This window comes from Excalfactoria chinensis, chromosome 4 (genome assembly GCF_039878825.1).
Source record: "Excalfactoria chinensis isolate bCotChi1 chromosome 4, bCotChi1.hap2, whole genome shotgun sequence".
Taxonomy (NCBI): domain Eukaryota; kingdom Metazoa; phylum Chordata; class Aves; order Galliformes; family Phasianidae; genus Excalfactoria; species Excalfactoria chinensis.
In genome coordinates, this window is record NC_092828.1 from 81,868,714 (window position 1) to 81,894,764 (window position 26,051).

At 59.7% G+C, this 26,051-nt stretch overlaps 1 protein-coding gene across 2 annotated transcripts; it reads right to left on the reverse strand.

The window, feature by feature from the left end:
- Positions 1-876: 876 nt before the first annotated feature.
- BCORL1 (BCL6 corepressor like 1) lies at positions 877-21,198 on the reverse strand. Of its 2 annotated transcripts, none has more exons than XM_072336245.1 (14): positions 21,054-21,198; positions 14,642-14,781; positions 12,258-12,348; positions 9,420-11,987; positions 8,947-9,112; positions 8,648-8,728; positions 8,061-8,483; positions 6,733-6,962; positions 6,414-6,620; positions 6,156-6,322; positions 5,533-5,678; positions 4,856-4,933; positions 3,182-3,335; positions 877-2,426 (listed from the first exon to the last, which is right to left on the reverse strand). In XM_072336245.1, the coding sequence occupies exons 2-14, from the start codon at positions 14,725-14,727 to the stop codon at positions 2,150-2,152; spliced, it is 4,674 nt and encodes a 1,557-aa protein (XP_072192346.1). In that variant the 5' UTR covers positions 14,728-14,781; positions 21,054-21,198; the 3' UTR covers positions 877-2,149. The 2 variants fall into 2 exon arrangements, with proteins under 2 accessions (XP_072192346.1, XP_072192345.1); XM_072336244.1 differs by having other exon boundaries at positions 8,052-8,483.
- Positions 21,199-26,051: the final 4,853 nt, after the last annotated feature.

A 26,051-nucleotide genomic window follows, 5' to 3' on the forward strand; every position in this document is an offset into this window, starting at 1 on the left:
CCCCTTGCTCTCCTGTTTTACAGTCTTATCAGCAACTGGACAGAAGCGATGGAGAGCCTCACTGGTTCTAATGCTGAAGGCAAACCCAGGCAATGCTTTCATTACAGGGATTGGAATGGGCACCACTTTCCCATAGGCCTGCAGTGCGTTTATGTGCCAGCCTGACAGTGTCTTGCAGGAAGCTCCTACAGTATTTTCAGGGAACCACTGCTCTCACCAGAGCTTCAGCCTGGGCTCAACCAAGTATGAAGGACAGCACGTGTCCAGTGTCTGCACCCATGGAGAGCTTGAGAAAACCAAAGTGAGAAGCAAGAAATGTTGTTATTTCAGGCTGGGCTTGTTCACATGAGATACCCTGCTTCCCTGTCAGAGTTCTCTGCTTTGGCACAGAGTGATGAGAAGGAGGAGCTGGCAAAGCACACTGTCCAGACGTGGGCACAGGAGGAGGGCAGCCTGGCTGGCAGTGGAATTGCTGCATCTTCCTCCTGCCCCTAGCAAACCCCAGGGAAGCGAAAGCAGCCACTCTCACCGAGGTTAGGGGCTACAGCACGAGTTGCAGTCCTGCACCACTCAATGAGAGGCTGCTGCAATCTCGGGGCTCATCCTGCCGGCAGCAGCATGCCAACAGCAGCACGTCAACACCAGCACGCCTCCTGCAGTGCTGCAGCTCCCCACTGAGCCGAGCCAGGGCTGGAGAGCAGCAGGCATGGAGAGCTCCTCCAGCCTTCAAGCTAGCAACAGCGTGTCCCCTCCCCGGGCTCTGGCCCCTGGCTGATGGGAGGCAGCTGGAGTCCCTCCCTCTACAACAGCCCCACAGCTCTGTAGGCACAGCAGACACCGGACAAAGAAGAAGAGGCGAGAGACAGGGGGCCTGATGCAGGTTTTTTTCTGTACATAAGTGTTTTTGACACCACAGCCTGTTGCTTATAATAAAACAGAAATCAGAAAGAGCAGCCAGAATACACACCCAAAGGCAAAAATCCTCGGCTTAAAAAAGGAGTGGCCTGACCCCAGAGAAGGGAGGCCAGCAGCTGCGAGTCCAAGGGGAAAGATACACCTGCCCTGGCTGGGAAGAAACACAACACAAAGGAAAAAGGAACCAAAACCAACCCCCCCCCCTTAACAGCCTGCGTTCCCACTGCCGAGCAGAGGAGAGACAGGAAAAAAAACCCAAACAAAAAACAGATTGTCCCATCCTCAGAGCCCTGTTAGCACCTGTACAATAAAACTGTACCATCTACCAGGAGCACAGCAGCCCTGCCCTGCGCCTGCTCTCTCTCCGGTAGAACTGCTCCAAACGACACGGGAGGGGGAAAAAGGCTGAGCAGACACCGTGCGGGGCGGGAGGGGAGAGACCCCAGCGGGACTGAGCTGCTGGAAGTGTGGGCTGCCTCTGTGACAGCTGCCGGGGTCAGAGAGCAGCAGTGACCGAAACGCAGGGAGGAGCCTGGTGAGGGTGGAGCAGAGCGGGTGAGAGTGCCTTCAGCAGAAGCCGGCTCCAATGCTAAGAGATGGGACCGTCCCAGGCTCTCAGCCGAGGTGCCGGAGCCACAGACCCCAGTTCTGCAGCTCGGGGTGGTGCTCCATGGGGAGCGCAGGCCCTGGGGAGTGCTGGAGAGGGGCAGGAGGAAGCCCTCGTCCCATAGCCCGGTGCTCACATAATCACAGTGATACAGACTGCAAAAACAAAACAAAAAACAAAAAAACAAAAAAAAAAAAAAAAGGAAACGTAACAAATTAAATACTAATTAAATAAATACTATGGAAGACATCGGGGGCGGGGTGGAGGGCAGACAGAGAGGTGCGGTTCCACGGGGTCAGGCGGGGACGGGCGGTGGCGCCCATTGCCCCGCGCTGCAGCGGAGCTCGAGCCGATCGCTGCCCCGCAGCGCCCCGCAGTGAGGGTCCACCTCCCTCTGCTGCTGCTGGATGGGGCCGCCGAGAGCCGCGACCGCCGCCGCTCGCTCACTAAGATACCCCAGGAAGTCCTTGGAGGCAGCGTCCTCCCCCCCCGGCCAGTACCGAGGCGCTGCCGGGAGGAGATCGGCTGGCCAAAGCCTCACGTCCTTGCTGCTGGCTCGAAGAGGGCTGCTTCCCGTTGGTCCTTATTATTGCCTCACGATGCAGGGAGCGATCTGCCCCCCCCCCGTCAGCTGCTCCACGCCTCGTATTCCACCGCAGAGCCCAGCAGCTGCAGCAGCTCGGGCTCGTAGTGCACCAGCTCCACTGTCTCTGCTGCACCCTGTGCCGGCTCGGGGCTCTCCTGCACCTCGTCCTGGGCCAGCACCTGGCTGAGGGCCACCTGGCGTTGGAACTCAGCCCTGGGCAGCGTGGCGATCTCAAAGTGTGGGAAGCGGGCCTGGAAGATGCGGGAGGACAGCTTCAGCCGCTTCAGCACGTCGGAGAAGAGGAACCAGTTGCAGGGCCTGCGGGGACGGCAAGAAGGTCACACCGTCAGGGAACGCACCAGCAGCATTCCCAGCCAGCAGGAACCACGGCGGGGCTTTTAGCTGCCAATGAATCCCAAGCTGGGGCTTCTCAAAGCACATCTACACCACATGAGAGCCAACCTAAGCCAGTCCCCCAGCAATGCAGTCACTGCAGGGCTGCACACAGTATTCCATCTCAGCCCAGCGCTCCCTTCCTGCCCTTGGCCGAACAAATCCCACTGTCAATTCTTTCCCCAAGGTGGCCACCTCAGGGCTGGACTTCTGAGAGTCAAATCACACCCTGCCTGTCTTCCACTCGCTTCACTGACGTGGGGCTTAGAACAACGCTGAGGATAGAAACCACTCTTGCTAAAAATAAGTGTGCTGTGCTTCGTTATGAGGTGGCATAAGGCAGGGAGAGCCACAAGAAGCGCCCCAGCAGCAGCTATTTCCTGCTATGAGGAAAGCTGCCCTACTGCCACAACCCTGTGCTTCGACCTGCAGAATAAAGATGTTTTTCTCCCCTGGGGAAGTGGTTTGGAATCTGAAATGAAACGCTGTCCTGCCTGTCTCCTTGGCATGCAGTCACTTTGGATTCTCAAGAGTTCCTCAAGCACGCACGCTTTTTCAATACAAGAACACTGCACATTAACTCCAAGCCAGAGGCCAATCTCCAGGCTCATGAGCACCCCCCACCCTTCCAATATAGCATTAATGTCACTCAAAGGCTCTTCATTCCACAAGATACCCACCCCCGAGAGACGGACACTTGGAGGTTGTAGCTGGGCAGCAGCGGCTTGTCTGAGAACTCAAACATGAAGTTGTCGGGTTCCTGTTCCTCTTCCTCCTGGTCTGAACTCCCTGGAGGGTTGAGCAGAAGATCGCACCCAATGCAGTCTTTTCCCTCTGCAAGAAGGAAAACAGACGTTGGTGTTGGTCACACTTTCACTCCATCATCCCACGGGGGAACAGCTCTGCCCATCCAGACTGGTGGCCACTACAATCCCACGTGCACATTCCCGCCACATCACAATGAATTCAATTGCTGAGTCCTGGCATCCTCCTGCTCTCCTTCCAGCCCCTCAGCTCCCAGAAACTCTGAGCAAGCGCAGAGCTGCACTGCACAGAGAAAACTGCCCTTGGTGAGCAGGCAGGGCAGGAAAAACATCTTACACTGAGAGAAGGATGAGCCCACATGTGAGACAAAGCACTGCCTGCCTGCAAAATGAGACTCTTCCACTTGGCCGTCCTTTCAGGAATCAAACTCAGGCCAACCCCCAAGACCGCGCTCACCAAAACACCCTCAGCCCTCATTCCTGTGCAGCCTGGGAGAACCTGCACCACTCGGGAAGGGGGTGAATGGAGGAGATGCTTTGTCTGCACAGATCCCATAAAGGAAGGCACTGCTCTCTCCTTGCTGAGCGCTTGGCCACCCAGACCCCACTCTCAACAACTGCCAGCAGGTTATTGAGAGGTGAATGCCAGGAACTGTGTCTAAATATGGGCTGCCAAGCTGTGCAACCCAACTGTACAGCAGATCTGAGGACAAACACAACAGAACAAGCAGTGTGACTGCAGAGGATCACCCCATAGATTTCAGGCTTGCAGAAACCTTGGGCTTGTGGAGTGTTTTTGTCCTGCTGAGTTAATACGTCTCCAAAAGCTTCCAGAATATAATAAAATTAAGATCCCATAGAGAAAAGCAGATCAAATGTGCTGAGAAGCACATTAACCATGTATGTGGAGCTACATGAGCATAAAGAGCATCGAGCTGATGAGCTTACTATACCCAGACCTTAGAGATCCCACACCCTCATTTCTCTTGTTACCTTTTGGCCCCAAGAGATGTGCAGACCTAAGGGAAACTGTGGACAGCTTTCCTGCCTTGAAGAATAGAAATAGATGGAGCAGTGGCCTGGGGTTTCTCTTCCACCCTCAGTGACATGTAATGTTTTGTGCTTCAGCACTGATGGCAAGGGATACTTGGAAGAACTGAACCTCTGAAGGTCCCTTTAGTAGCTGGAAGGCTGCAATAAGAGCTCCCCAGAGCCTTCTCTTCTCCAAGCTGAACAACTCAACTATTTTAACAGCCCACCCTCATAGGATAGCTGCCCCAGCCCTCTGATCACACAGTCCTGAAGCAGTGTCCACCAAAGCACACGGGACAACAGGCCAGAAGGATCCTCAAATGCATCATCCCAAAGAAGAAGTCCCTTTCAGGAGCAGAGGGTGTTGCCGTGTGTAAACCCCCCCTTTTCCCAGGTTCTAGAACAAGAGGGAACTCTCAGCACGTAGCACTGTGATGAAATATCTAAGAAGCGGCTTCAGAGGGAAGCTGACAGAACTGAGAGAATGATGGTTACACCTCACAGACACACCTCTCCCTGCTCTGCTGCCGCACATGAAATCAGGTTGGCTGGACTCACCAAGTACAGAGCTGCTGTAGAAGTCCCACGCTGTTCGAGGATCTCCATCAGTACGCCCCTGGAGATCGGACAGGTAATCTAAAGAGGAACAATTGAGAGGGTGAACTGCTTATCTACTGGCCACACCACAGTCCCGGCATACATATCCATTGATCCTGAGTAAGCCATGCCATCTCTGCTGCTCTTCCTCTGCTGTACTGATAGGCATTATGGCAGAATCTGAACCACAACCTGCTTGCAAGAAGAGTACCCTCACAAAGGCAACGTTGCCCTGGTCTGAGAACACAAAAGAGAAGCTAATGGGGGAAAACCAACTGATATGACTATGTGGGTTGGAAAGCAAGGTTCCTAGGGTCTTCTTATGCTCAAAATTGCATCTACAACAGGTGAATGTACAGGTAAGCCTGGAGGAGCAGATAAACAACTGGGAAACAAGACTTCAGAAACGGGAGATTTTCTGTCTTGTATCTACCCAGGAACCACCATCTCCTCTAATTGTCTTTGCCTCACTGTTATGTAGAAGCCAGGGCACTCGTCTCACTTCTACTTCAACAGTACAGAAAGTGGGCATTGCTTCGCTCTCAGCCAGTCATGAAAAACCCTCTGACACCCAGATCTGTGGTCCTGTGTGCTGCCAAACAGGAAGGATGGAAATGCAGCCTCCCCCCAGCACCCACCACAGAGGAAGCGCTTCATCACGTCGCTGGTGGCAAGCTTCACAGCTGTCTGCCCAGAGTAAGTGGCCAGAGTGGGATCAGCACCATAGGAGAGTAGAAGCCACATGGTTTCCAAGTTGTCATTGGCTACCGCATCATGGACAGGCCTGTAAGGATAGGAGTGTTAGCAGGAAGAGACTGGAAGAGAGGGCATAGCAAAGAATCTGTTTTGGGGTGAGACAAATCTAGTGATGACCACCAGCTCTTCCTCAAAAACACAGTGTAATGCTATAACGGGATGGTAACAGCAGGGTGGCAAAGTCTTTGGCTAGAGAAAATGAGAACAAGCCCAAATGCACCAGCCAAAGATTCAGAAATAAAGGAAAAGAGCAGCTTGCCTTTGGAAGGGCTCAGGTAGGCAGGGATCTCCAGCAAGAGATGCCCTCACCTCCACTGCCAACCCTTAAACAAAGGCTGGGAAGGGGTGGATTCTGGCTCCATCCCTTCCGTTCCTCAGATACACTGCATGCACCTGAGCTCCCCTGGGTTGGCCCTGCCTTCCCACCAGGTGCTCCATCACTGCTTCAGGCCCTGACTTAGCACTCCCACTACACAAGCCCTGCTCACTGCCCTGTGTTCCTTGCCTCGTGCCATCCTGCGCGCTGCAGTTCACGTTGGCGCCGTGCTCCAGCAGGATGTGCAGGATGTCGATCCAGCCTCGCGCGCAGGCCTCGTGCAGAGCTGTGTAGCCAGCATTATCACGATGGTTCACATCACTGCTCTTTTTCTGCAGGCAGTAGAGCACCACGTCCTACAGAAACAAGAGCATTGCAGGCTGGGTCACACACAGACCAAAGCAAGGCAGCACAGCACACAAGGCGGGCAGCAGCACCGAGGCTCACCTTGTAGCCCAGGCGAGCTGCTCGCTGCAAGAGGGTCTCCCCTGCATTCTTGTTCACTATGAGCCGTCGTGCCTCAGGAGGAATGTGCTGGGCTGTAGGCAACTCAGGGGAGCTCCCTGGGCTGACACGATGGGATTTACAAGGAGGCCACGAGTCCTGGGGCTTCTTCGGAGACGGTGTTTTGGGCTGGCTCCAGCATCCTTTCACCTGGAAACAAAAAGCAATACGACCTTGGCACACCTTGACCTGGCTCACTGACACGATGGGAGTCACTGTCATTTCTCCCCACCCGTGTTCCCCTCGTCGATCCAAGCCATACCTTCCCCTCATCACAGATCCCTGCCAGGTGTTTGGTTTTACATTTGCGTTTTCCTGATGGTTTCTCCAGCTCCTCCTGGACAGGTGAGCTGTCCGAGTGCTCCAAGAAGAAGCCGTTCCGAAAGTCTGGGCGTCCTTGAGATTTCCGGGGGGATGGGGAAAGCCTGCTCCTCAGCCTGAGCTCCGTGCCTTTACCCTGCGCTGACTCCTTCTGCTTTCGGTACCTAAAATCTACAGGAGAAATGGGAATGAGGAAATGCTGTAGGTAGGAGGCCTTCGGCACCAGTCAAAGCAAAGCTCAGCTCTCTGATGGCCTCACACCCAGACCCCACGGCAGAGAGTCACAAGCAACGAATATGCAGATTTTCTTCTTCATCACAGATGGACTCAGTGTGGGCACATGAAATACAACAGCATGGTTGGAGAAGACCGAGCTTACCAAGCTCTGGGATTTCCACATGACTCACTGGGGTTTCTCATTAGCTCTAACAGTCAAGGAACACAACTTGCTTCCCAGTGGCCCGGTAAGTGTGTGCTGCCACACAGTGCATCCCTTCCTATCTCCAGGGCCAAGCAGGACTCGTGTGGGATACCCTCTGGACAGACAGGACATCCAGACACCCATGGATGGTCACTGCTCTGCTGCCTACAGAAGCAGACCCCACCTCACTCTCTCATGTCTTCCTCTTAGCTTAAGTAGCACTTTAAAGTTTCAGTTTGACGTGCAGGCAGGTGGGAAGCACCAGGACGCCCCGGGGGAAATCCAAGCTTTTCTTCCTTTCATTACACAGAGCTGCAGAACCCAACACACCACAGAAGGACACATACTCTGCTTCACTGAAATAGTAACACCCCGTAGCAAGGGCACTACAGGCTGGTGAGGAGATGGCTGAAAGGACGTGACTGAAGCTCGCAAAAAAGATAACATCACAAAAGGATGCAGCAGCTGAATGGAGGAACCTTGTTCACCCCATCCTGCCGAGCAGGGCACTGGATGAAATGACAAAGACAGCAGTTAAAAAACACACAGAAAGAAGTGCTTTGCACAGCAAGGGGGGGAACTTCAGGGCTTTGCTGCCACCCAGAGGTGGTGGAGGCAGATGCCATCAGCGGGACCAGAAAGGATTGAGTCAAACTCATGGCCACGAGGCCCATAAATGAATTGCAGAAGGCCTGGCTGATCTATGGAGCAGCCCAGACTGCAGACATCAAGATCACCATCCCTACTGTAGTGACAAAAACCCCATCATCCTTTAGTGGGAATAAAACTGAAAGCATTGAGCTCTGGCCTGATAGCAGAAATCCCTTCCCAGCCCATACCTGTCATACCTGCTTTGGATTTCCGCCTCCTGTGAGGGAAGCCCACCCGTTCTTCCTCCCTTTCGGTCAGATATTCCCCAGTCTGGTATCTCCGGCTTTTCTGTCGTCTCCTTTTCTTTCTTTTGATGTGGCTGTCATCCTCCTCTTCCTCGTTGGGCTCCCACAGCTGCCTGGGTGCCTCCACTCTCCAGGGCAGCTCCCGGCTCCTCCTGGCGTGACAGCTGCTCCTCTCAGACACAGACCTGTCCCTGGCCCTGTGGCTGTGATAACGTGATGCCTGGTGGGATTTCCGCAGCTTGCGACGTTTCAAGGATATCTCTTCCTCCTCTTCCTCCTCCTCTTCTTCCTCATCGTCCTCCAGCAAAGGTAAGATATCCTGCCCGGTCACATCACACTCTCCCATCACAGTAGCCGAAGAGCCAGCAACGCTCCCTGCACAAAAGTGAAAACAAGTGTCAAAAAAAGGCAAGGCCATCTACAAGAAAAACCCTGCCGGGCACGACAGAAGACGAGCACAGAGCCACACAAAGAGGGAAAGGCTCACAGTCCATGCAGTTCTCCTGGCAGGACCATCCCAGTGCTTGGCACCAACTCACCCGACTGGCTGCGCGTCCGACTGCTCAGCACCACTGGGATGAAGTCCCGGAAGTTGTTCTTGGGCTTCTTCTCAAGGTAACCTGTGGGGAAAACCAGCCCTTAAGAAAGCATGTCATGGATCTCTCCTCACACATGGCCTGGGAAGGGCAGTGCACCAACCCATCTGAGCTCTGTTAGGATCCCAGTTTGCAGTGGGAAGCCACCAGCTTCAGGACAACAGCTCAGCCCCACAGCATTAGCACGACCCAAACTGCCACAGCCAGAACCTATGGGAACACACTGCCTTTGACAGCAGTACCTTCCTCGTGGCTGTCCCCACGGTGCTCGGGAGAAGGAAACTCTGTCTTCGTTGGCCTCCTGCGCTTACGCTTTACCCTGAGGCTGTTGTGATCATTCACTGATCCCAGGCCACTTCGGCCCTCTCTCTTGCTGAGCTCGTGCAGATTCTCGTGGTGTTTTCGCCACTGTGAATGGAGGACACAGACTGAAGCTTGAGTTTCTGACTAATGATGCTGGACGAACAAAAGAGAAGGGACAAAAGACCACCCCCCACTCATAATGCTGGTGCCCTCCAGTATTTTTGACACCCCGGATCTGTTTTGCTCTGTTACCTACAAATCCAGATGTTTCAGACATTAATCCACTGCAAGGCAATGCCAAAGAGCACAAGTAGAAAGCCCCATGCACTGTCCTAGCCCAACAAAGCTCCCACCTCACCCCCAGCCTCACAACCATGACCCCACAGTCCCTGCTACAGCCAACCTCACCCACCTTCCGGCCATGCACACTCTGGCTCCCCGATTTGCTCGGGGGCTCCTTGCCGTCCTGCGCTTTGCACTTCAGTCTCTTTTGCACCTGCCTGGCATCGCCGTCGTGTTGCCGCTTGGACTTGCAGCGTGTGCTACTCTCTTGCTTGACCTGGCCTGCTGCTGTGAGCTTGGCCTCTGCCAACGCCTGGGGAGCAGCTCCAGCCCGCAAGCAAGTCACAGAAGGCAATGACACGTCACTTTCCACGCGCTCCTTCTTCACCCTGCATAGATCCACCTGATGTGTGCACTGGAGGGGCTCTGCAGCTGGAGGCTGCTGGGAGCCTTCACAGCCAGGCTCCTTGTGCTGATCTTCTACGGGTGCCGTGGGCACCTCTGGAACCACCCGCAGAGCCTGCTGCCCAACCACGGGCACGTCGTGTGACATGTATGCAGCTAACACTTGGTTTTTAGGCTTTGCATCTGACTGCTTCAGGCTGCAGCTCCCCTGGGGAGCCTCAGTCTGTACCATGCCCTCCTTACTGGTGTCAGCCTCCGATTCTCCACGCTCTTGACTCTTCGGAGGGTTGTCCAACTTCCCCTTTCCTCCTTTCGCATCCAAAGTGCTGGTTTGAGGAGACGGACCTGCATTCAAGGGGATGGCACTGTTCTGCTCCTCACTGGGTTTGGGCAGGGGCCGGCAGCCCTTGTTGCTCTTGGATGCAGCTTCACACTCCGCAGGTGGGAGCCTGGGCAGCCCCTCGGGCAGGCCCTGGGCCACCGCACTGGGATCTGTGGGCTGCACGCTCAGGAATGTGGGGAGCTCGCCTGTGCCAACAGGCTTGCAGGAGCTGTTGGGGTTTGGGGGCAGCTGCCCCGTGGTGGAGATGCCGATCGAAAGCAGAGGGGTCTGATGATAAGGAGACCATCCGAGAGGCAAAAGCTGAGGATTGGAAGGTTTGCCATTCACAGGGCATCGCGGGTACACGCTCCCCTGGACAGGATTCCAGGTGGAGATGTCCTTGGACTGACACAAAGGAGCTCCCGGAGCAACTTTGCCATGAAGCAGTCTTTTGGCAGGATCCTGCTGTCTCTCCGTGCCCACCTGGTTGGCCTTCTTCCCGCAGGGAGCCCCAGCGCTGCGGGGCTCCCCCTGATCGATGATGGAAATCGGCTCCTGCTTGGGAAGGTGGTGAGGGTCCCTGCTGAAGGTCACACAGGGGTCCTTGCTGAGCAGCAGCGAGGCAGGCACAGGGTTGGCAACGCCGACGTAGGTGCCCGGAATGGTGCTGATGAGAGTGGTGTTCTTCACCCAGGAGCCCTGCTCTCTGTTCCGCAGGAACTCGGGGAAGATGACGAAGGGCGCAGTGGTGCTGAGACACGAGGTGACGCTGCTGCCCGCGCTCTGGGCCGCGCGTTGGGACTTGGACAGGACCGTGGTGAGAAGTGCTTTGCCGCTGGTGTGCACAGGAGTGAGGATGGGCATCGGAGGGGTTTTGCGTTGGCTGGGTGGAGGCAGCTTCTGGCGATTGGACTTGGAGGAGAGATCGAGAGGCATCTCGCTGCACTCCGGAGAGGAGACCATCTCACGCTCCAGCTGCGGAGGGGACTTCAGAGGTGAAAGTGAAGTCGCTGCCCCTGGTGCGTGCGGCTCGGGAGCTGCCGGTGCTCTGGTTTGTGTGCCAGTGCCAGAAGAGGGAGCAGCGCTTCCACACGGTGTAGCTGGCTGAGGCTGGCTGGACGAGAGGGCAGGGCCAGCTGTGGACGAGGGAGTGCCATCGGCAACGGCCTGGGCACTGCTTCCACCTGAAGGCGAAGAGCAGCTAAGCTGGTTCACCTCCACCGACACCACTTTGGCATCTGAAGCCAAAGGTCTGGTGACAGAGAAGGTGTAGGGGTAGGAACGCAGCTCTGGGGAAGCAATAATGCCTGGCACGCAACGCTCGGGTAGGTAGGAAGGCAGGACAGGAAGGGTGAGTGTGGAGGAGACCCCCAGAGTGCTTGGAAGCGTGGCCACGGTGAGTGGCTGCCCGCAGCTGGGCGGTGGGATGTACACTAGAGACTGGCTCGGACTCAGGACCGTCCCAGTCTGAAAGGACAGGGGCACTTTGTGTAGAGCAGGGGCCTGAGATGTGGGAAAGCACACACGACTCAAAGTAAAAGTGGCAGGGGTGGAGGTGCTGCAGCTGGAGGTGACCACGGATAACGTCCCTTCTGCCAGCGCTGCTGGCCCTTGTGCTCCAGTGTTTGGGGTGGTTTTCTCCTTCCCAGCAGGCTCATTCTCTGGAGCTGCAGAGCAGGTGGAAGGAACATCAGCCAGCTTGTCTCTGGGAGGATCTGCTGGCATCCTGGCAACATCAGCGCTGCTGCTCTCCTGCTCAGCAGCTTGGGGGACTGCAGGTTCCTGCCCTCTGCCATCCCGCTGGCTTGCCAGAGGGCCCTGGACATCATCTTTCACAGCCTTTCCCACACACTCTGGGTTTGGGTTAGGATCAGGTGGCTGCTCTTCCAGTTTGGGTCCAATCTTTTCCTCCACTTTGCCACTTGCATCCTGGGCACCGCTGCCACCACTGCTGACTGCTGTGAGCTCCACCTGCAACAAGAAGGGAGAAAACAAACCTGAGAAGTTGTGGAAGCAGCTCCTAGCCAAGCAGCCAGGACCTGCAGCCCTGCCTCGAGGAGGCAGAGGACACGCAGGCAGATGCTCCTTCCAACCTGGAGAGTTGTTTGCCCCTTGTGCACGTTGGTGCAGCCCTCTTGAGAGGAGGTCTGCAGGACCCATGAGGGCAGCTGCTCTTGCTTGACCTGTTTCATCAAATAAAAGCCTTCCCAGAGGACCCAGATGGGCACAAACGGAGCTCACCTTGGAAAGACTGCTGCTGACGCAAAACTCTTGAGATCCCAAATGCTGGGAACTGCTGGTTTTAGACTCCTCATCAGAAAGTGGGGCTCTCCTAAGGGGGGGAATAAGACATAGTGTTACAAAACCCCAGGATGCTCCCCCAGCAACCTAACCTTCCCCATCCCAACATGGGACAGCAGAATGGCTGACAAGCAGAAGCACGTTCCAGACAGCTGTGAGCTCACCACACCTTACACCTCCCACAAAAGCAGTGGGTGCTGACTGCTGCAGGACTGTGGAGACCAGGAGCACTGCTGTCCATCACTGTCCTCTCCCTCCCAGAGGGCTCCATTCACCTGCTCCTGTCCCTTCCATCTCCCCTTCTGTTCTACCACACACTTCCAGCCCCGTCCTCCTCGGAGGACACACATCCTGTCCCGATCCTCTGCCTCCCAGCCACGTTCCTGCTGTCCCAGCACAGCAGCTGTGTCTGTGAGCTGCACAGCCACGCATCCTGCTGGCCAGAATATGTGAACCTTTGCATGACACCTCCTGAGTGCAGAGTCTGAACTCGGAACAAGGATCCACAGAAATGGGACGCACTGAGCACACAGCTTTCCTTACAGTCTGACAGAGGACCGGGCAGAGCTCACATGCTCTCTATTTATGTATTTACAGCAACTTCCAGTCTTGTTCCCACCGAGCCCTGTTACAGACAAGCGCTGCTGTCGGGATCAAAGAGCTGATGACAGAATTGCCGGGGTTGGAAGGCACCTCAAGAGCCCCAGCACCGCTTCTGCTTTTGCCCTCCTCACACCACAGGCTCCCACAACAACCACACGATGGCTGCCAGCCCCAAGGGCCCCACATCTCGGTGCGGGCACCGGGAGAGGCTCGGGGCCGCCTCACACCCGGGGCCGGGCTGAAGGCCTCGCGGGTGCCCCATCCCAAAGCCTCGGGAAACCGCCCGGCCTCCCCACGCGCAGCCCGAGCATTTCTGTCCCCTCGCCCTCCCCGCTCGGCCGGGCCGCCAAAGGCTCCGGAGGATCCGTTATTAATAAGGGGAGGGGGGAGATCGCGTTTCCGCAGCGCGCCGCAGCTGACAGCTGAGCAGCGCCGAGGGCCGCCCCGCCACAGGGACGGCCGCGCTGCGAGCTCCGCGGGCCGAGCCAGGCCGGGGCCGGGCCCAGCGCAGCGCCGAGGCCGAGCTCCACCCCGCCGGGCGGCCGGAGCGGCGGCAGGGGGCGCCCGAGGGCAGGCGGCGAGCGGAGCCGGGCAGCGGACGGCCGCCCCGCCCGGCCCGGGCCCGGGGCTCCGCAGGCCCAGGCCTCGAGCCGGCGGGGCGGGCCGCGTCCCCGAGCCTCCCCGCGGGCCGCGCTGGGTGCCCCGCAGCCCGAAGCGCGGAAGGTGCTGCTGCCGCGCGGCCTCCATCCCGCGGGCCGGCCGGGCCGTGTGCCCGGGGACGGATGGTCGGGTTAGGGCTGGCTCGAGAGGCGGCGGTGCTACGGCACACGGGGCGGCTCGGCGAGCGGCACCGCGGTCATTCTGCCCTCCCCGCCGCCCGCCTGGCGCAAGGCCGAGGGTTGGGACAAAGCGCTGCCGCAGCCGGGGCTGCCTGCCGCGATGCTTCGGGCTGCCGGGTGTTCGTTACGAGCAGGGGTAGCCCCGAGTGGTTGAGGAAGGTAGAGGGCAACACCATCCGCCGGCTCTTATCTGAGAGCTGCACAGCGGGGCTGAGGCACGGAGATGATCTCGTTCTGCTTTTCTGCCTCACAAGAGAGCCTGAACTCTTCCCTATCCCGCTGCCCTGACCGCCCGCTGGAGGGTTTGCTGCCAAAAGCCTCTGCTCCGGCAGCAGGGGAGGGCACACACTGCCGCAAGCACCCAAAACCTGCCTGGCTCCAGCAAACATGCATAGCCTCGAGGAAGCTGCCAACCCGTTGGTTCTGAGAACGAGACCCCAAGGCGTCGGAAATAAAGGTGATGGCAAGCCATGGGACAGGCCAGGAACCGGCCTTGATCAATTCTGCCTCCCGGCCACTAATCCTCCCTAATCTCCTATTTGGTTGGTGGCATGTCACAACTCTCCCATCTAATCGTTCGGTCTGCACTAACCCTCCCGGGTCACTGAAAGCTCTTCTTAGCAGCTTGGCTCACAGTGGGTCAAGCTCTTTTCCTCCCCTAGCACTTAACGGCACAAGTGACGACGCCAACACCGTGTGCACGAGGCACCAAGGAAGTGCACAGAGTTGGTGAGCACTCTGGAGAGCAACAGACCTCATCCACCAGCCTGACTCCCCAGTAAAATCAGCCACGCCGGCACCATTTCCATTCCTGCAGCCTATCTACATCCCTCAATGGCTTCCTGCCCCTCCTGGGCCCACCGAGCCTCCCACGCACCTCACCTCTCCTCGTTGAGGCCACACATGCGAATCCGCTCTGTGCTGGTCCAGTTGTGCACCCCGCTATAAAGAGGTGCTGTAGAGATCATGACAGCTGCTCGTCACCAAACCGGGACCTGCTGGGGCTCGAGGGGCCACTCTGCCTGCAAGAAAAAAAGGCATAAAACAGAGAATTGGTGACTCTTAAAGGATGCTGGCATCCCCGCTTATCCCCAGCTCCAGCACCAGGCAGAGTGAGCACGATGCCCGAGATGCTCCATGTCTGTCTGGAAGAGGGCTGGAGGGAATAAGCAGCGCCTCAGGATAGGATCTGCTCATCCTCATGCTAACCAAGTCGGCTGCCAAAACCTCAGGCCACCTCAAGAGCTTCACACAAGCACTGCTGAGGCCGTGCTGCCCAGAGCTGGGGGTGCCCCATCCCCGAGGTGCCCGAGGCCATGGGTGGGTCCTGGGCTGGAAGGAGCACCCAGCCCGCGGCACAGGGCTTGGGACTGGGTGGGCATTAAGGTCCCTTCCAACCCAGCCGGTCTGTGATCCTATAATCTTCACACACACACACCACTTTTGCAAGACCCCCCCCTGCTTTCCTCCCCACCCCAGAGGTCTCCAGCGCAGAGCAGCGAGCCCGGACAGAGCTGCACCCAAGCGGACGGCTGTTAGAACGCTGACCCCTCCCCGAGGCTTCGCATTACGTTGATAAAGCAGGACGTGCCGGGCTCAGCGGGGAAAACCTCAAACGGGGAAGCAGCCGGGGGGGGAGGACGCGGCAGGAGGGGGCGGAGGATCGCCAAGTGTGCCACCAACGTGTCATCGGGCGGGCGTCCCCTCGGCGCGCTGCGGAGGGGATGATGGTGTTCGGCGGTGTTACGGGTAGAAAACAGGAGGAAATCCAGAGACTTGCGAGCATCCGAGACGCACCGTCGGCGGGGTGGAGCTTTCGGGGGAGGATGTTACAGCCAATCGTGCGGCGCTGGGTGCTCGAGCATTAAGGCAGCTTTGCTGCTGGAGTCGTGTCAGGGAAAACGCGAGGAAGGAGGGAGGAGAGGATCCCCTGCGCTAACCGGAGGGCGAGGTGGAAGCGAGGAGGGAGGACGGACCGCAAAGGGCAGAGATGCTGCTGTCCAAGAGGTTCTCGATACAAAGACATTCCGAACACACGAAGGGAAAGCTGGCAGAGGCACCGGCCGTCCTCGGCGCAGCGGTGAGCGCAGGGAGAGGCTGAAAGCAGCACGTCACCGCCAGCCTCCCTCCGTTGTCTTTGCCCTGACAAACTCCTGGGGACACGAGCTCTGGACGGGACCAGAAGCAGCATGAACGATGCTGAGATGAGTGCAGGGATGTACAGGCCGGGCTGAACGTGCCCTCTGAGCACAGCTGCTGCCAGTTATCCCCTCAAAGCCCGTGGGGAACATCCAGAAGCAGAACAGCGGGGCCACAGGAGAAACAGGGACAGGGCAGTTTGCTTGCAAAAAAAAAAAATACAACAAAAGAAGTGATGGACATATCCAGACATGTTAGCACAGATCTGAGCAAAGCCATGGAAACTGGGAGTCAGGAGAGGAGAGGAACGTCCAGCCAAGGGCACACGGCGCAAGGGGAGAAGGGCTGTGCGGTGGAAGGGGAGCGGGGCCGGTTCTAAGGCAGAGAGCAGGGTCATACCCAAAGAGAATGAGAGGTGGCTTGGAGCAGGAAGGGGAGGAGTCTTGCGATGCTTGGAGTGAAATGCAACATAAAGGAAATAGGGGAACAAACAATCTGTGGGGATTTCACCATCTTAGGCTAAACTGAAAGAAGGGCAGGAGGACGGGTATGTCCCCGAGCACAGTGGGACTGTGAGGTGGGACTGATGCTTTGGGAAAGATGGAAAGGGACCCACCGTGTGAGTGGGAAAGGGGCTGTGCAACGTGGGACAGGAGTTCAGAGAAGAGCTGAAGCATCAAAACAAGCACAGAGCATGGTCCGGGAATAGGTCTGGTGAGAGAAAAGCAGGGACAAAGCAGCATGGGGAGCAGGGAGGGATGGCACGTCTGGAGTGCTCGAGAAAGAGCTGGCTGATAGAGCAGGATGGCCACCAGAGGAGGGGCAGGAGAACAAGCACAGCCCCTGCTTCGTGAATTCTTGGCCTCTACCCTCTATGGACGACACAGGACATGTGCCAAAGGCAGACATTCCACAGGGAGCCAGAAGGAACAGAAGAGAGAAGAAGAAAAAATCATGTTTTTAACTCAAGGAAGAGGAATTCAACACGGAGAGAACGACAGACATGCTCTCCAACACAAATGGGAGCGACCAGCGAAAGAGGAGCATCCTTCAGAGCACAGAGGCAAGGGGGGAAACACAGGTAAGAGCAGCTGCAATGGGCAATGGGCAGAGCAGGGCCAAGCACCCAAAGAGACCTCGAGTGGAGTCAACATGAGACAACTTCTCATCTGCAGCCGGTTCAGCTCAAAACAATGGCAGGGTGAGCCCAACCTGGGAGCACATCTGTGTTTCAAACCAGTGCTGTGGGTTTCTTCCCCTCCTGGAAGGGTTTTAGCCCATAGCAGCTCCCAGATCGGGTTCACCAGGAGGGAGAGAGGGCGCAGCCTGGCACAGAATCCGTTTAATCCAGCACCTCTGCCAAGAGAAGCCTATATGAAACCACAGCCTTATTTTGATGTAGCTAAATAGGTGCCCAGCCAATTCTAATTAACTCCAAAGAAAACAAGTTTAGAATGAAATAAGACCATCAACATCCCATTCTTCTCGAAGAGAAGCTTGTTGCATGATACCAAAGCTCCTTCACATCTCCAAACAAAACATGCTCTAGAACTGCTGGTGAGAAAGGGGCTGAACACTGCCTCCAACAGCGAGCCCTGCGAGAGATGCTCAATGAAACTACCACGGATGGATTACATTCACCAAGAGCAAAGGGGCTCTTTATTCCCTACGCCAAACCCCCTCACTGCCCTTCAGCTGGGCAGGACACCACCATGCAAACTAGTCTCCAAATCAGCAGAGCAGAAGATGTCACTGCTGCAGGAGAAGCATGCTCTGCTCAAGTTAGCACTGAACTTGCTGCACCTGGCAGACCCCTTGGAACGAGCCAAGCCACAATTCTCTCCTCTGAAATACAGCCTGGAAACAACTTCCTTGAGGTGAAGCTCTTTGGGAACACATCCTTTCCAATAATCATCTACAGAGAAATCCCCCAATAGTGCCAGGACAACTGCAGCCACAGCACAGGCTGAGCTGTGGATGGTGAATGGGCTGCTCCCAGCTTCACCCATCAGCTCCGTGCAGCTGAGCAGAGCCCTCTGTGCTGCCAGCAGCCCTGCTCCTCATCCTCTGCGATCCAAACTCAAGCTGCCTGGGCCGAGGTTTCCTAATGCAGCTTTTCCCCCCCCACATGGCACTTCCCCCTCTGGCATCAGCACAGCAGAGGTGTGTGACAGCCACAAAACACATTCAGCACCGCTGGCTCTGAGCGCTCACCTGCTGCAGTGCCCTGGGTGCACCCATGCAGGGTGGAGCAGAGTGGCTGCATTTCCCCACTCCTCATGCCAGCCTCTTAACGCTGTGAATGCATTCAGCTTTAGGCCAGTGATAGCTTCACCCCCCCAACAAGCTCCATCCTAAAATGGCTCAGGTTTTGAGATGCTCACATTCCCTCTCCCTAACCTTACCAATGCAGCACAAGCCACTCACCCACCCATCACCACCACCCCTCCATCAGCCAGGCAGGAGCCGATGGGCACCAACTCACTTCAGCAGCCTCCAACCCGAGCTCTGGGCAGGGATGAGAGCTGCACAGCACCATCAAGCAAAGCCCCGTTGAGCCGTGATGCACAGCGCTGACAGCAGCGGGGCTGTGAATTGCAGAGAGCTCCCCCGGGTGAGCAGCAGCCCCGCAGAGCCCCGCGCTGAGCTTTGGGTTGCGGCGGTTCAAAGTTGGTGCGACGCAGACAAAGGGATGCAGCCAGATGGGGGCCGAGCACAGCGAAACGCTGCATAACTGGGACAGCAGCACGGAGGGAGGGAAGGGAAGAGGGAAAAGAGAAAAGGGAAGGAGCTTTTCCCATCTGAGCGCGCTGCACGAGTCCGGCACATCCCTCTGCAGCACGAGAGCAGGAGGACGCAGCTGCTGGTACCGGGAGCGCTACGCGGCACGGCTGGCCAGGGGGCACTGTGGGCGGCCGGCAGGATGCACTTTGACCCTGGAAACACACCCAGGGAGACACCTTTGGAACACGATCCAGGAGAGGAGCAAAATGCTACTTTTTCCCACCCCGATGACTCAAAAACGTAAAGCAGTCCTGGATGGGGGGAACCCGGGCAGGACTCACTGCCTGCACCGCATTCACCGCGAGCTGCTGCCATCAATGAGAGCCAAAGCAGTGGAGCTGCCCTTCAGTGGGGCACGGATGGGCCGGGAGGAAGCGATGTGCATCCACAGGGATGGCCTCACTCACTCCGGAGAGTTTGTTCACTTTGGCAATCTTCGTTGCCATTAGAAACAGGGGCGAGAAACTGTATTTGTTGTTAGCTGCGATTGTCAGGCATCCATTTGAGGTGCAGAGGTCCGGAGCCAAAGCTGCCCCTGACATCCCAGAGGGGATTCAGCCCTGAGCAGGAGCTCAGAAAAAAAATAAACCCTTTCAAGAGGACTGCGTGCAAAAAAGAATTTTAAAAGAAAAACCAATCATGATGGTCATCTCTCAGGACATGGGGCATCCAGGGGAAAAAAAAATAGGTGAGAAAAGCAACAAATTGCAGCAGGACTGAGCAGCAGCAGCAGCAGCAGCGTGGCACCAGCAGCCAGCAGGGATCGGCCCTAACCCGGCTCTGCGGGCACAAAGTACTGAGTGCAGCCCCGACCCCGCCGTGTTTGGGATCCCCCCGGGGCTGCGTGGAGCCCCGGAGCGCTGCGGTGCTGAGCCAGGCTTTGCCCAACGCATTTGCTTAAGCTGCTTTAAAGACACAGCAGCACCGCGAGTAATTATAGATACTCGGCGTGATGAATTGGGAGGGAAAAAGGGGAAAAAAAAAAAAAAATAAAGAGAGGAAAAAGAGAAAATTCATCCTCGTGTGGAATAAAAATAAAGTTTGCTGCACGTCGGTTCCTGCAATCCACGGCTGCCGGACAACAGCGAGCATCGCGCTGTACCCGCGGCAGGAGCGGGTCTTTAAAGGGACGGGGAGAGAAAACGGCACGAAGGGGGTGGGGGATATCTGCAAAGAAACGTTAAAAGGCCCACGTTGTGAGCGGGGAGCAGCCCGGCCCTGCAGCGCGGAGCCGCGGCCTCGGGGAGAGCCGACGCGGTGACAGCGATGCGGGACGCGGGGATGGCGGCGCTCGGGGGCCGCGCGGGGCGACGTCCCGGCGGTGCCCCCGCGGCACCCAGGGAGAACGGCGCTCCGCGGGAGCGGATGCTCGAAGAGAGCACAAACGGTGCCCTTCCCCGAGGGCTGCGCTCGGGCGAGGAAGGCGGGGAGAGCCCTCCGAGCGGCGGTCGGGATGCCGGCTGCGGACGCGGCGCCGGAGCTCCGCTCAGCCCTCCCGGCAGGAAGCGTCGCTCCGGTCCCGCCGCCGCCGCCGCCGCCGCACCTCGGGCACGGCCCCTCCCGCCCGGAGCCGCGGGGCCGCGGCGGGGGCAGCGCCGAGGCTCGGCCCCCACCCGCCCCACCCCGCACCGCCCCGCTGTTGGGGGGGGGGGGGGAGGGAGTGGGGGGGGTTCCGCCCGGGCACCCCTCGGCCCAGGCCCCACCGCCGTTCAACAGTTGTTCCCCGGGGCCGGCTCCCCGGGGCAGCCCCGGACGTGGGGCGCTGTCCCCGGGGAGGGCCCTTCCGCCACCGAGCGGGGCCGCGCCGCCGGGCCGCCACCGGGACTTTCCTCCGCGGCGGGCGCGGGCCACGCCGCCAAACTCCGCGCGGAGCGGCCGCCGTCCCACCGCCACCGCACCGCGAGCGCCGCGCCCCGCCCCGTTCGGCCCCGGGACCCCCCGGCAGCGGCAGGTGCCGCCGGTGTCGGTGTCGGTGCCGGAGCCTCCGCGCGGGGTCGGGCAGCGGCACGCGGCGCCGTCGCGGGGCACACGGAACGGAGCGGCACCGCCGCTGTCACCGCGCGCCGCCCCCGCCCGCCGCCGCCGTCCCGCAGCAGGACGCTGCCGCCCCCCCCACAACCTCCTTCCCCCCCCCCCACCGACACCCCCCCACCGCCCGCCGTCCCGGGACCGGTTTCCATGGAGACCCCCGTCCGAGGGCCGCGCGGGGCCGTCCGCTCGCCGCCGTCCGCCCGCCCCCGGCGGTGGGTGCGGGGCGACCGGGCCCGGGGTTACCCGTGCGAGCGGGGCCGGGCGTCCGGCGCGGGGCGGCGGAGCTGGAGAGGCGGAGGAGGGGGGGGGGGGGGGGGCGGTTGGGGGGCCGGGCGCGCACCTGTTTCCCTCGACGAGGCGGACGGCCGAGCGGGGAGGGCGGCGGGGCGAGGCGGGCCCCTGCCCGGAGGAGGCGGCGGGTCGGACCGCGGCGCGGCGAGCGGCGGTTCGGCGGCGGCGGAGACACTGGCAGCGGCAGCCGGAGTGTGAGGGCGAGAGCGAGCCGCCGCCGCCGCGGGGAATGACGGGAGCCGTAGTCCGCCCGCCGCGCCCCGCCGCCCGCCGCGCCGCCCCGCGGACTGCAGCTCCCGGCGTGCCCCGCGCCCGCCCTGCCCGCGATGGGGGGGGGGGGGCGCTGTGCGGAGCCGGCCGAGTCCGGAGAGAGGGAACGGGCGGCGGGGAGGGAGCGAGGGAGGGAGGAGGGGGCTCCGCGCCCGGCACGGCCCGCGGCGGGAGGAGGGAGGGAGGAGGGAGGGACGCGGATCGGGGGGGGGGGGAGGAGGGGGTGTCGGGGGGTGGTTTGCTCCCCGCCTGGGAGGGGCCGCTCCGCACCCACGGGCGGGTGGAGGCGCGGCGCGGGGGGAGCGCACGCACAGCGCGCACCGCACACCCGCACCGCGCCGGGGCACCGGAGCCCGCACCCGCAGGGGGAGGGAGCGGGGGGTGGGTGGGGGGAGGGAGGAGGAGGAGGAGGAGGAGCGGGCGGAGGCCGGGAGCTGCACAGCGGGCAGTGCTGGACGGGCACCGCGCGGCACGGAGCGAGCGCGGAACCCGCACCGCACCGCGCACCTCCGCTGCCCGCAGCCCCGCGGCGGAACGGGCGTGGAGTGTCCGAGCGGCCCCGCCCCGCCCCGCCCCGCCGGGCCGACGTGGGCTCGGGCAGCGCGGCCCCGGGGCGGCGGCGGACATGGCGCTCGGGTGTCGCCCCCCGCCCCAGCCGCGGTTCGCTCCGCGGAGGTCCCCGCCGCCCCCCCCGGCCCCGCGGCAGCGCCGTGCGGGCGAACGGCGGAGAGGACGGCGGCGCCGGGGCGGTGCGGAGCGCCTCGCGGTGTGCGAGGACCGAGAGAGGAGGAGGGCGGCCGAGGCCTCGGGGCTGCGCTCTGCTGCTCGGGAGGGCACCGAGCCCGAGAAGGCCCGGAGGGAGGGAACTGCTCCCGCGGGGTGGGATGATGCGGGTTCTGCCCCGCACCGCAACGCTCCGCCGCCTCCGGGCCGTGCGCGGCCGCGTGCGCTGCGGCCGTACGGAGCCGGGACTCCGGGTTGGGAGGCCGGAGCTGCCCCCGCGCTCCCGGAGCGCTGCCCTATTTGCGCGGCGGTGCCGTTAACGCCGGCGCGGTTTGCGGCTCTCCGTCCCGCAGCGCTCGGGGTGCGTGGTGCAGCCCCCAGCAGAGCTCTGCTCCCGCCGCCTGGCGCTGGAATTGGCCCACGCTTCGATATCTCCGGGCTGGGAGAATCGACACCCGGGAGCTCGGAAAGGTGCTGCTGAAAAATTCCGCGGCTCTTCCGCATTAAAAAAAAAAAAAAAAAAAAAAAAAAAAAAAAAAAAAAAAAAGGGGGGGGGGCGGAAATAGTAGCTCCTTAAAAATGGGGAAATCTGAGGAATACGGAGCGACCTCCGTGGGATGAGGCGCTAAAAACTCTACGGGGCATCCTCCGGTGGGTGAAACGGGAGATCCTGACACTTCCACGGGGCAACTCCCCCCTCCGGCCCCGCCGTGAGCCCCGCTCCCCCCCCCCCCGCAGCCCCCTGCTGCTCTGTGCTCCCGGTGCTGTGCACGGGGTTCATCCCACCCCACGTATCCTCACTGCCGAGCGTGGCCCGAGGTGGGGCTGCGACTGCTGGAGCAGCACTGGAGCTCTGTGCTCGGGGGCCGTTGCTGCTACGGGGGGGGGGAGGGGGGGGTGCTGGGCTCTCTCTGGGGCTATTCCTACAGCTTCAAAGAGTGAGGCTGCATCCACGCCGGGCAGACGGCTCGGCTCGGTTTTATTGGCGTGCGACAGCAATAAAAGGTGTCAGCTCCCACTGCAGACCCTGCCGTGCCGTTTTCCATCCCAGCTACAACTACAGAATTACGACTTCCCTCATTGGAGCGGCTGCCACCGCCTCCTCTTCCCTGCGCCCCTCACTCCTTCATGGCTCTGTGCTGGGAAGGGGGATCCCTGCTCCCAGCTGGGAGCTGTGCTGCTTTGTGCCATCCGTGAGTGCTGCGGAGAGCTCAGAGCAGGGCTCGTTCCTGCTGTGTCCTGCAGGAGGTTTCACTGCAGGAGGCCGAGGTGAAAGTCGCTGCGCTGCCACCATATCCATCACTATCCCTTGGCCTTAGAAGACGCTGCAAAGCCGTAGAGGCTTGGGACGCCCGGGACGTGCTACAGTCCTGAGTCTCTCGCTGCTGCAGCCCGGCTCTCTGCCGTCCCATCCCCAGGTCTGGCTTCAGGAGGCACCGAGCGCTCCTAATTGTGATCGCAGACAAAGAGAGCCGGCCTTTGAAGGCGGCACACGCGGCGTCTGGCAGCACGTGCCTGCAGATCTGCCACGCTGCCGGCAGCCCCGGGGACACGGGGAGCTGGGGGTAGGAGCACTGCTGGTGCCCGACTGTGGGATTTGCCCCAGGCTGCGAGAGCAGCTCCCAGCCCAGTGCCGTGGGCAGAGGCTGACGGCACCCAGCGATGAGCTCCGCGTCGGCCACCATTCATAGTGCCTGCAGCATGTGGCTGCACGCAGCTTTGTGTCCAGCCTTTGTCTTCAGGGGACATTCGGTCCCATGGGAGGGGGACAGTCATGCATTGGTGTCACACTGCCGTCCCAGGACTGTCACCCTCATCCCTGCCGGTGAGCATTTGTGGATGCAGAGCCCTGAGAGGTACAGGTGGCAGCTGGGATGCACTTACTGGTGGGATGCAGGGGCTTTCCCCTAATTGCTCAGCTGCCCGGGGGAACACGGGGACACGGGGACACTCGGGGTGTGGGGACAGTCCGGTATCTGTCACCTCCAGGACAGCCGGTGAGTGACACTATGGTGTGACCCAAGTGACCCGAGCAGCAGTGACAAGTCTGGTGGCCACCAGCCTGCATCCCACCGCCTGCTACCGACCTCCGTGGGGAAGCACATTGCCACCCCAGGAGCCACATGGGTGGCGGCTGTCGGTCCCCAGGGGGATCGGCTCCACTGCAGGCACCAGGGTCCCGGCTCCGGCATCGCAGCGGCAATCTCTCGCGCAGGTTGTGCCGTGCTGGATACGGCATCTCCATGGAAACCCTCCCGCTCAGGCTGTGCGGGCTCGGGAGATGCCATCTCCACGGAAACGCGGGGCTGTGCAGGCCGGGATGCGCGGACGGTGCCTGGATGCTGAAGATAGGGGCTGTCCTGAGCTGTGGGGTGACGTGGGATGAGCGGTGCCACCGCTGCGGCTGAGGGAACCCGGGACAGGGATGGCACTGCGGACCCCGGCATCGGGAGGTCCGGAGGAGCTCTGCCGTGAGAGGGAGCAGCGCGGGACCCCCTGATGGCCACGGGGACCCATGGTTGATGCCGGCAGTGCCATAGCATGGGAAGCCGGGGGGCCTCCAGCGGGGGCTGAAATTTCACCCTGAGGAATAGCCCGGATGAAGTACTTTGCAGGTTATTTATAGCCTATCCTAAAAAAAAAAAAAAAAAAAGAAATGAAAGAAAAAAAAAAAGAAAGAAAGAAAAAAAAGAAAGAAAGAAAGAGAGAGAGAGAGAGAGAGAGAGAAAAAAAAAAACAACAACAACCCCCCCTTTATTTATTGGCTTTAAATCTGCCTTTTCCATTCATTCAGTTCTCAAGGGACACGCACAGCTCCGGCACCGGATGGCCAAACCCCACCCCCCCAATCCCTCCATGAGGTCCCCGTGGGGTCCCCCACGCCGAGGCACCGCTGCACCCCACGAGCACAGCGCACGGCCGCACCGGGCTCAGCTCACTCCCTCCGGCCCCGCTGGCAGCTCGGCCGCCCTCAGCCGGGCTCCGCGCGCTGTAAACCTGGCTTTGACGTCGCCCGGAAAGTAGGCCAGTAAGAGCAAACTGCAGCCGCTCGCAGCCCTCTCCGGGGACGGCGTGCGCGTTAGCAACGCCGCTGCTCTCCGAGGGTTCCGCGCCTGGTGGAGGACCGTGGTGTCCTCTCGGTGCGTTTGGACTCGCCCGAGCTGCTGGGGCGGTGTGCGGTGCGGGGAGGGGACGAGAAGCTGCCCGGAGGGACCCCCAGCAGCGCCCTTCCTGCAGCACGTTGCAGCTCCTGTTTTCTGTATTTATTTTGAAGCGTTTCTGGATACTGGAAGCCTCAGCCCAAGTGCTGTCTGTCCATTCCTGGCAGGATTAGGCACCAGCAGCCAAAACTCAGCACTGAAGCCGCCTTCAGAGCGAGGTATTGACTCGGGTGGGCACAGCTGTGACAGCCTTTAACCCTGCTGTTCTGCAGGGTCCTCAGCACCTTTCAAGCTGGATGGGCTCAGTCCTCTGTGGAATCAGCACCCAGGAGACCCTAACAGTGCCACCATCACAACAGCACCTCTGCCACAGGGGAGCTGAGAGGGAGCCACGGTCTCTGCAACCCCAGCAAGCCACTCCACTAGGGAGGCTGAGCTGGCTGCATAGGGGCTGCAAACACCCCAGCCCAGGCACTGCCTTCCCCTGATTCCAGGGCATTTCAAGTTTCGCCAGAGCAAACAATAAATCCCCCCTGTGACATCCCCAGGGACTGACAGCAAAGGTATCCAACAGCATTCTGGGCAGAAAGAAGCTGGGGTTGGACCTGGGGCCACCAGCCCTGCAAGGGGCTCCTCAGCATCGTGGTATGGAAACGATTGCCTTTTCCTTTCATTTTTTTTTTTTTTTTTCAGCCCCGTGTTGTGTTTCCCAACAACACAACCGTGTTCCTGTCTGCAAACAGCATTAACTAACAGCCCCAGGGCACTGCATGGGGCCAGTGATGCCCCAGCAAGGGCAGAGGCAGCATCTACTCTGTATCCTAACCTCTCTGATTCCCACATGGCCCTGAAGTGAAGTAGCCTCACGTAGGCAGTGAGTCCAGCACAACCAG